Source organism: Frankliniella occidentalis, unplaced genomic scaffold (assembly GCF_000697945.3).
Source record: "Frankliniella occidentalis isolate FOCC.00 unplaced genomic scaffold, Focc_3.1 Scaffold449, whole genome shotgun sequence".
NCBI classification, from domain to species: Eukaryota; Metazoa; Arthropoda; class Insecta; order Thysanoptera; family Thripidae; genus Frankliniella; species Frankliniella occidentalis.
Genome location: NW_026267568.1, coordinates 104,916 through 114,613, shown reverse-complemented (window position 1 = coordinate 114,613; position 9,698 = coordinate 104,916). Strand labels below are relative to the sequence as shown.

Below are 9,698 nucleotides of genomic sequence, written 5' to 3'. Positions count from 1 at the left end.
GTGCACGGGGAGGAAGTGACTTGGTGACCGGGGCCCCCGAGCGCCCCGAGTACCTCGACAGTCGCTAATACAGGACGCTGCATATCGACAGACCAGATGGGCGAGTCCATGCGGACCACATGCCGGCAGACAGACACACTGGTCTTCGTGTGGCGTGCCTCCTCCTGAGAGCCCCCCCCCCCCCCTCCGGGAACAAGGGAAACGCTCCTTTTCATGTCAGAGCTGCTGGAGGTAGGCGACCCGGCCGACACCCGCGCGGCGCGGTTGCCTACCCGCCGCCTGGCGGGCGCCGAGGCAGCGATCCACCTCACCGGGCCGGGCGGACACGAAGGGGCGGGTGAGACGTGGCGGACGCGGCGCGCTGCACTTCGCAGGGTAGCGAGCGAGGCTCTAATTCTAATGGACCATGGGGGACGAGCAGGCGGCGCCAGCGCAGCGCCAGCCGGGGTCCTTTACGGGACAATCAACGCATCGAAGGCGGTGTCTGACCGTCAGTCAGTCGTCAGTCTCTGACAGTCAGCCGACTGATTCCGCAGAGCGCGTTCAAGTGGCGTTTCCCCGTGAGTGAGACAAGGAGCGAGCTTATACGGGAAGTATACGAAGTCAATCTTCTGAATCGCGGAGCCGCTCAGACACAGAGCCCCCCGTCAGAGTCGTCATTCCAGAGCCTTTCACTTCGCTCCTATAACGGAGCAGTAATAATACTCGGCGCGGATACTAGGGCGATTTAGATGTTCGTGCGCGGGGGACCCCGCCGGGGGTAACGGGCGTGGAGGATGGCGTGAGGGAGAGGGCGAGGGAGGGAGCCGTTGGGGGGGGGGGGGGGGGGGGGGGGGGGGGGGGGGGAGAATGGGAGAGGGGTGACCGTCTCGTGTAGGAACACGGGTTGGCTAGGCTGGGCGAGGTAACACGCTGCTGAAGGTAATTTTGAAGGGACTCGGAACGGAGAAGAACACATAAGCTGTCCTAACAGTCCAGAAGCCATAGGTGGCCGGTACCGCACAGGGTACTAGAATGGCCCCCACCTCCACCTCCCTCCTGTGGAGGCGAGTAATCCTGAAGACATCATTCCAAGATTTTATTTAATGGAGGTTTTGCTGCTTTCATCATTGATTCAGCCAGTTTTCAAAACATGAGACAACAACAAAATTGGAAAGGAGCTCTGTCCTTGAAAGGAAAAAAAATATGTACATTACTACAGTACTAAAAGGTTCTGTATCGAGTCATGCCTGGAGAACATATGGCGTGCATCTCTGATAGTGGAGTTGGTTACCATTCATATAGAACAGATCCGAAACATTAAACAGAGATCATAAGTAGTAGACAGCTCATTTTAACGAACCAAATACTGTGTAGCATGTGTCATTAAGAGTTTCGTATGCTTAACAAAAACTAACTCCTTACAGGTCAAACAGACATTATGCTACATTTATGGCTGGTAAACAGACATGAGCACAAGCGAAATTTTTCGGGTGGTCTTCCATTCAATAAATTGAGTAGAATATTTGACAAAGTTAAGAGACTTTTCTGACCTTAAGGTGTGCCTCTTTAGGAAATCCATCAACATCCAAGATGGTTCACGCAAAGTATCGAGGTTAGGGCATATGCTCTTTACTGGCACAAAACGAAAAATGCTTACATTCTCTAATGGTTCGTTCAAAAGTCTGGTGGGATTAAATTCACTCACCAAAGTCTTGATGTACAGCAGGACGTGACCGTCTGCGGGCTGCAGAAGCAGACGACTGACAGCGAGAAGAGACAGCAGACAGACAGACGGGCGAACAGACGGAGCACGGAGCAGCATCGCCAACCCACAGGTCGAGTGGGAAACTAATAAAAATTGATTAACAACATTAGAGACTGAGTGCAAATCGGCATCTTTTGTTTCATCGATCTTGTTGGCAGAAAGTGGAAAATTAGAAAAGATCGTGGGGATTATCAAAATTCCAAAGTAGGACACTTCCCTGCTGATCAGTACTTACTCTCAACAAAACAGAAGGCTGTGCACACGGAGTGAGAGAGAGAGAGATAGAACAGAACGACGAGACGAGCTAGTAGTCTGCATGAGTAGTCACTTCTGAAAATGGCGGTGGACGTTGGTAAAAACATCAGCAGCTTTCTAAGCTCCAAACAATCCTCTTCCAGTTCTGAATTGGCAGCAGAATGGGCGGCTTTGGACGAACTTCATACCAAGAAGTAAGTTTTTTCATTTTCGTGACGGAAATCGTCCCAAAGATGTAAACAATGACTGCCGGGTCCTGGACCTGTCAGGTCACCAACAAAGCAAATTGTTTATAATTATTATTTTTCTCATTATAAAACCCTTAAATCGGCTTTTTTTTTTGTCAAAACTACCTCTTTCTTACTAATAAGGATGTTGCTGTTATGTCTCTGAGAGTCCATCAATTGTGGACAGTAACATCTCAATGATCATAACCTATCAATTGAGTCAATGGTAGTGTTTATTTCATGGCCCATTTAATACATCCAACCATTCAGTATTTGGAGTCATTTTTTGTTCTGGGTTCTATACAATTTCCACTTCCAATTTCATATTTATAGTTCTCTTTGTTAACATTGTTGTTACTACTATAAATAAAATTGCATTTCCAGGCTGTATCATCAGCTTACTTTAAAGCTCATGACATTTGTCAAAAGTCCCTCCCTTCAAGAGGGAGAACAACTGATAGAGCTTTACAGCAAATTTATTGCGTATATTGAAAACAAGTAAGTGAAACAGAAATAAGATTTTTAAAAGATTTTATAGCAAATTTAGTATTACCTTTTGTTGTTTGTTTTTGTTACAGAATTAATCCCCTCTCTTTGGTAGAGATTTTGGCATTTGTTGTACAGCAATATACAGACTGGAAAGAAGCTGTGTCATTCCTTGAAAAGATGGAAGTCAAAGTAAAGGGCTGTGAAGATGCTGTCATGCTCTGCAAAGTGTTCGAAGGCCAGATACTACTTGAGAAATTATCAGATACTACCGCAACAAAGGTGATAAAATAACTTGAAATTCTTTAGTTTTCTTCTTTTTGCATTGTTACTTACCCTGCCATATATCATCTAGAAAATTATCGATGATGTGGAGAAGGAGCTTGATAAGAAGGATGGAGTGGGTCCAGTCCATGGAAGATTTTATCTTTTGGCCAGCACCTACTATCGTCAACAGGGAAAGCATGCTGAGTACTATCGTACAGCCTTGCGATATTTAGGCTGTGTCAACCTTGATGACTTGTCATTTAAAGAACAGATGCAACATGCTTTCTTCCTTGGACTTGCTGCTCTTCTGGGAGAGGGTGTTTATAATTTAGGGGAATTGGTAGGTACTTTGGTCATTGACTTTTACTGCAGTAGTTCCTTTTTGTTTTTTGGAAAATTCTAAGGCTATTTTTATTTGTATTTTCAGCTTGCCCATCCTGTTCTTCAAACCATGAAAAACACACCAAACAAGTGGTTAGTAGATTTACTCCTTGCCTTCAACTCAGGAGACATTGCTAAATTTGATGAAATGAAACCAAAGTGGTCCAGTGTACCTGATTTGGCAGCCCAGGAACTTAAGTTACGTCAGAAAATCTCACTTCTTTGTCTCATGGAGGTAAGTTTCCCACTGTAGTATTTTTAATTTTATTGGCTGTGATACCCAAAATTTATAATATTTCTTTGAGCAGATGACTTTTAAAAGACCATCCACTGATAGGCAGCTAACCTTTGAAGAAATTGCTGCAGAAACAAGATTACCCGTAAATGAAGTAGAATTGTTGGTCATGAAAGCTTTGGCTCAGGGTCTTGTTAAAGGAGCTATCGACCAGGTGGATGGGCGTGTTCACATGACATGGGTTCAACCTCGTGTTTTGGACAAACAGCAGGTAATGGCACTGTTCTCCACTATTAAAAGAATCTTTTCTTGTTAAGTGATGCTACTGCATGTAGATTTTTAAAAGAATCTTTTTCTTGTTAAGTGATGCTCCTACATGTAGATTTGTCTTTTTTTTTTTTCCAGATTGGAACTATGGTTAAGAGATTAGATGTATGGTGCAAAGATGTGAAGAATATGGAACAACTGCTAGAGACCCAAGCTCATGATTTCTTAACACTGTAATTTGGACTGCAATCTTGTAAGTGCAATAGAAATTGTTTCTTTCATGTTGTTCAGATGCAATGTTTTATCTGGTAAAGAATACAATAATTTGCTGAAATTAATTTTGTAACATTAAGTAAGGTTCAGTAGACAAACTTCTGTGGCATTAAAACTTGTATTTTGTAAGTTTATTCACCAGTGTACAGTTTGATCAGAATTTTCCTTACATTTTTCCCATTTTTTTTAGTTTTCTAAACAATTTATGATTTAACATTTAATACTCTCCATAAATAAATACTTTCATAAAAAAAAACACTTTTATTAAAAATGTACAGTTTGATACACATCAGACTGTGACTGACTGCCAAGGTTAAACTCCATTCAGAAGGACAACTGGGCGTACTTTGGGCTCAAGTTGCATATGGTGAAAATAATATGATTTTAACAAACTTAAAATTTGATCAATTTTTTTCTTCTTTTCTGTTTGGGTAAATGAAACATTGTTACAAACTTTTTGGATCAGCTGTTCCGCCCACTGTGGAATAGGGTGATCAGAAATTTCACTTTTGATCAAATGAATTGTTTGCTCGAAAGATAAAGAGGGAGGGGATAACACGAGTGACGCATTAGCATTGGATGACCTGACACCAATAATCTGTGTAAAAAACATCAAATTAATAGTAGTAAAAAATTGTTTAAACAAAATACACACTCTAGAGGAGGTACTTGCATTAGACCTTCGAGTCCTCCTAGCTGAGCGTTGAAGTGGCCACTTGAGCCTGGGAAGAGAGATAACTGCCTGCAGTAATGGAGTTGGACAAGACTGGAGACAAATTAAAATTGATAATGAGACTTAACAATGGTTTATAATCAGCATCTTAATACGGACTTTCTATCTTCTTGTGCAATACCTCTTGAGAGTTACTTGTGCTGCTTTCTCCCTGGAGGTTTGGTGATGAAGAACCATTATGTTCTAAAACTTCCCTCTGGCCAAGTGACATTTCAGCAGATGCACATTGACGAGACGGCAGAGAAAGTCGAACCTGTTTTAAGAGTGGACTGTTTTCTACACCAGTCTTAGAATGTGTACTTCTCAGGCGTGAACGACAAGATGGCAAAGAAAATCGACTACGTTTAAAAGTAGCAGTTTTCCTCACACCACTCTTGGAATCTCTATTCGCATGACTTTGATGACTAGGTGACTTAGTAAGAGTGGGTGTACGCTTTTTACTGATAAGATTGGTAAGTCTCTTCACTTTAGACCCTGAATGAAATCTGGCTGAATGTATAGATGGTTTAGATGATGGGGCAGATTTGCGAGCCTGTAAGAAATTACAAGTGAGAAAAGATCACAGGTAAATCAATAAGAATGCCATAAAAATAAGCAAATATACAGAATACAAAAACACAAGCCATTCTTTTATTGAAGCGTTAAAGATTCTTACCCTTGAGGTAACACGATGTGCAGATGAGGAGTTTCTGTTAGCACTTTTAATACTTCCCTTCTTTTGAGGAACAACTGAAGGACGGTTTGATTGAAGAAGAACCCAAGGCCCTTCTGACACCAAATCCCCACTCTTTTGAGCACGAATCATAACTCCTAGTTGATCCATTTGTCGATAAAGCAGATCTTGTTCATTAACATGATATTTTTTCCATTGAGAGCGCAGTTCCTTGAGAATAGGTTTCACCCATGATGGAGGATTGTCATCAAGACCTAAATAGGACTGCCAGTAACTCATCCAACCATTGATGGCATGACTAACCCCTTCACTTTCAGGTTCATCATCTGACTCATTTTCACTTTCAGCCACCGAGTTTGGTATTGTTGATGTATCGTCTAGAATATCGTCACCAATTTGATTTTCCACTGTAGAGCTTCCAGCATCTTCAGGCCTTTTATCATTTGTTCTTTTGGATGGGATTTCCTTGCGTTTTAGGCAGTCCCTCCATTTAACAATAAGTTCAGCCTCTACTTCATGTTTAAGTCTACCAGCATCTTCCACGGTGAATGTACCTCGAAAACTTCGTCCCAGAACCTGCAAACACAGGACATGGTTTATGTAAGTGTCATAAACTCCAAAAATAAAAATTGAAAGAAAGATAACAGGAAAAAAAAAGGTGAACAATATTAATGACTTACATAGCTTGTCCACATGCCAACCCATCTATGCCAAATTTTATGTCTGAGCCACATTGACATACCACAAATGCGTTCCTGGCATATTTCACATTCTAACTCATTCTGCTCCTGAAGCAACCCAATACTGCTATTAGCAAAATTTTCAATCTGAAAATAAAAACCGGTAACATAATTATAATAACAACAAAATTCTCAGATACATTTCATAACCACAAAATACACTGATTGGAAAATACCTCTTGTTTAAATGCAGCATTAAGTCTATGATGCATTTCATGAATCATCAAATTTTTAAGACCTTCACAATTATGACCACAAACAGAGCAGGGGAAATGTGTATCAGTCATATTATGAGCTTTTAAATGAGTTCTGTATTCTGGTAGTGAATTGAATCGCTGTGAACAATATTTGCATGCATATTCATGAGTCCTTTCATGTTTTCTAAGCAGCACTTCTTTCCTAAAAGAGCACGCACACTTCCTACAAGTATATTTAAATGTACTTTTGTGTTTTTCTGACAAATCCGCATACATATCAACATTATGTCCTATCCATTGGTTATTATCTTCCTGTTTGAAAAAAAAAAAAAAAAGTTGATGAGAAAGAAAGGAAAATAAATGGCTAAACACTATACATCACTATAAACCTACTTGAATGTCACTGATGGTAGAAATGTTGGGAGTAAAGTCTGTTATATTGTTGGGACAGGAGAGCTCATCCCCTCCCGAACCCATGACACAGTGATTTAAGATTTCCAAATCAGGATATGATTCTCCTTGCAACTGAGTTTCAAAGTCTACAGGGGAAATTGTTTCAATGGCATTACTTTCTGGCATGTCACCTGTACCAGTGAGTGAATTAGATTCAGCAGTATCTGTTGCAGAATTATTGTCTTCCTGATTTTCAGCTGCCATTGAAGAATGGACATCTGGCAAGTCAGTAAATAAATATAGTTCTTCAGGTTCGCGTTGAAGCTCTTCCACAATTTGAACATCATTGTTATCACTGCTAGAAGGTGGAGGGTTTGTCTCACTAAAGGAGATGTTCATTGAAGTCTCCACACAAGATGAGGCAGCAAAAGCTGCATTTTCGTCGTCTTGATGGCACTCATTTTTAACATGGAATTTGAATGCAATTTTACCTCGAAAACTTGTTGAGCAGTTAACACACAAGAACTGCTTATGTTGGTTAGAATAATGTATTATAGCGTCGGCAGGTCTGGGACAAAAAGACAATAACTACTCCAGTACTTCAAACAAAACTCATACAAAAATTTGCAAGTTACTTACTTTGAGAAGGAATACTTCCTTAAGGTAGCCTCACAGGGAGCCTCGGGGCAGTAAGGACAAATAATCTTGTGATCGTCTTCTACAATATGTTTTACCAACTCATTATAATTAGGATAAGGGGCGCAACAAATGACACAGTAATATGCTGACATTCGATGAAACTTTGCTCTATGAGATCGATAGTTACGTGAAGTGGTAAACATCTAAAACATACAGAAACTAAAGATATCAAAAATGCAAGAGAAGCGCAAAATGTCAGTTCAACATCACAGTACCTTAGAGCAGTTATCAAACTGACAAGTAATTATGTCATCAAAAAATATTAAACTCATTTCAGAGGCAATCCGGATATCCAGAGGGGTTTCGAAATGCTGAATAAAAGGCCTGGATGTCTGGCCGGTCTGGTCCAACTCAGTCTCAGGTTCAACCAATTCATTGCCATGGTCCATAGTGCCCAACATGTGTAAATAGTAGCTGTACGAAGATTACAACACTGACAACTTGTTGATCATTGGTGCAACAACTGTGGGCTACAAAGACTGATCTTAATCCCCAGGTAATTCAAAATGGTACTTGATGGTACTTAAAAAATATACATGATCTATGTAGTTTAACCTCAATTAGATGTATAGTGGTGTACTCAATTTTTTGAGATGTTGCGGATTCCGATCAGTTGAACTAAACCTTACCTTATTTTTTATTTTGTATTAAATTGCCTGCACACATTGTTTCAAAAAGTTTCAGCTGTTCCAAGATGACATGCACACAGTGCTATTTCGGATTTCGCTTCTCAGCGCAATCTTCTCAACCACAGCCACAGGTGGCGCGAAAATACAGAACAAGAAGAAAACAATGAAACAGAAAGTCAAGCAACATAACAATATGGTGACAAACTGGCAAAAAAACTAGTTTTTATTATAAAATACATATTTTGGGGGGCCTTGTTTGCATTACTGTTAAAGATAGATCACTGATTAGCGAAAACAATTTGTATCTAATTCGAGTTTCGCTACAGCGGTCTAGTCCCATACTCGGTCCAACCCCCACTCGGCACCATGAGGTTGGCTACATTCGACAGGCTTTCCCTTTTCCTTTCCGCGAAGTACGATAGGATATCTCACCCGTCCCGGTGAGCTGACTTAAAACGTTTCCTTCTATAGTTCTATTTGTCCTGAGAGTGAGGAACAGTTTTTTGTTTTTTGTTTTTTGTCATTTTTTGTGCCATTCAAAAGTCAGGATTTCAGGATTCATTTCGCTATAAGTGGCAATAAATGCTTAACTCGATAACCATTTTAATATTACAATAGCGCAAAAGCGCCGAGTAAAAAACAATTTTTTCCCAGTTTTTTAACTCGTTCTTTACCTCCCACACCTCTTCTAGGGAGGAAGAGAACGAGTAATTAATCGTGCTCAGTATGGTGTAATTTAGTTTCCACTTTCAGCGAAGAAATGGTAATACATACAGCTAATGGTGTAACCAAAATGTTGTATTTTGTGTTTGAATGAATCAATAGTAGAGGTTCTTCACTCGTTCTTTACCATGTGTTATGGAGATTTTGTATTCCTACTTATGTTCTTGCCCCAATTATACAAAGAATAGCTGAGAGAAAAATGAAATGGTAAGACATTCAGAAGAGATAATTTATTTGTCGAGGTATAAATATAAACTTCTATTTGTACTATCTTTCCTTGTTAAGGATTATGCATATAAATAGACTAATAATAAAATAGAGAGAATTATTTTTCGCATTCAAAGCCCAGTCAGTCGGCAGCTTAGCCCTGCGCGGGGAATACCAGTAGAGTGTAGTTTTAGACAGTACCAGTCGTTCCAGCAGTATCATCGCTTCTTGAACGAGGGCCTCGTTTAAGACAAACATTTCCGTCTTTCATAGCTGCAGTTACGTCCACTCCACATCGACCAACAGTAACTGTGGAGCCTCGCGTATGGGCACTGGGCACGGTCAGACATCACAGGATGCTACGTATGCCGAAACGATATCGAAAAAGGGGAAATCGGTGTCGTGACGATATCGTTTCTGCCAGTCAATTCTGGGAGGACGCATATCGCTGTTGCCGAGTGAGAAGGCCAGTGGGCAGGGCAGCCTCGCACAAAAACAATACCACATTATAATACACACATCACATTGCGAGGTGAGGGAGCAAGGGAAGAAGGGCGGGGAGGGGG

The 9,698-nt window shown here is 40.8% G+C and overlaps 3 protein-coding genes across 5 annotated transcripts in view; 1 reads left to right on the top strand and 2 right to left on the bottom strand.

Annotated features, from left to right (window-relative positions):
• LOC113214456 (high affinity copper uptake protein 1) overlaps window positions 1-1,957 on the bottom strand; it is a 9,988-nt gene extending 8,031 nt beyond the window's left edge. For both annotated transcript variants that reach the window (XM_026433824.2, XM_026433826.2), the window contains exon 1: window positions 1,688-1,957. The gene's annotated coding sequence lies outside the window, so the exon portion shown is untranslated. The remainder of the gene's footprint in view (window positions 1-1,687) is intronic.
• A 58-nt stretch (window positions 1,958-2,015) lies between these two features.
• On the top strand, window positions 2,016-4,272 carry LOC113214455 (26S proteasome non-ATPase regulatory subunit 13). The gene is made up of 7 exons (XM_026433823.2): window positions 2,016-2,196; window positions 2,614-2,727; window positions 2,808-2,997; window positions 3,071-3,322; window positions 3,410-3,598; window positions 3,672-3,869; window positions 4,004-4,272. Exons 1-7 carry the CDS (start codon window positions 2,084-2,086, stop codon window positions 4,100-4,102), a joined length of 1,155 nt encoding a protein of 384 aa, XP_026289608.1. The 5' UTR covers window positions 2,016-2,083; the 3' UTR covers window positions 4,103-4,272.
• Window positions 4,273-4,385: 113 nt separating this feature from the next.
• LOC113214453 (uncharacterized) lies at window positions 4,386-8,363 on the bottom strand. Of its 2 annotated transcripts, none has more exons than XM_026433815.2 (10): window positions 8,203-8,363; window positions 7,789-8,043; window positions 7,514-7,716; window positions 6,875-7,442; window positions 6,461-6,793; window positions 6,225-6,371; window positions 5,527-6,120; window positions 4,993-5,403; window positions 4,812-4,904; window positions 4,386-4,736 (listed from the first exon to the last, which is right to left on the bottom strand). In XM_026433815.2, exons 2-10 carry the CDS (start codon window positions 7,972-7,974, stop codon window positions 4,452-4,454), a joined length of 2,820 nt encoding a protein of 939 aa, XP_026289600.1. In that variant the 5' UTR covers window positions 7,975-8,043; window positions 8,203-8,363; the 3' UTR covers window positions 4,386-4,451. The 2 variants fall into 2 exon arrangements, with proteins under 2 accessions (XP_026289600.1, XP_026289602.1); XM_026433817.2 differs by having other exon boundaries at window positions 4,532-4,736; window positions 4,819-4,904.
• Between the last annotated feature and the right edge of the window lie 1,335 nt (window positions 8,364-9,698).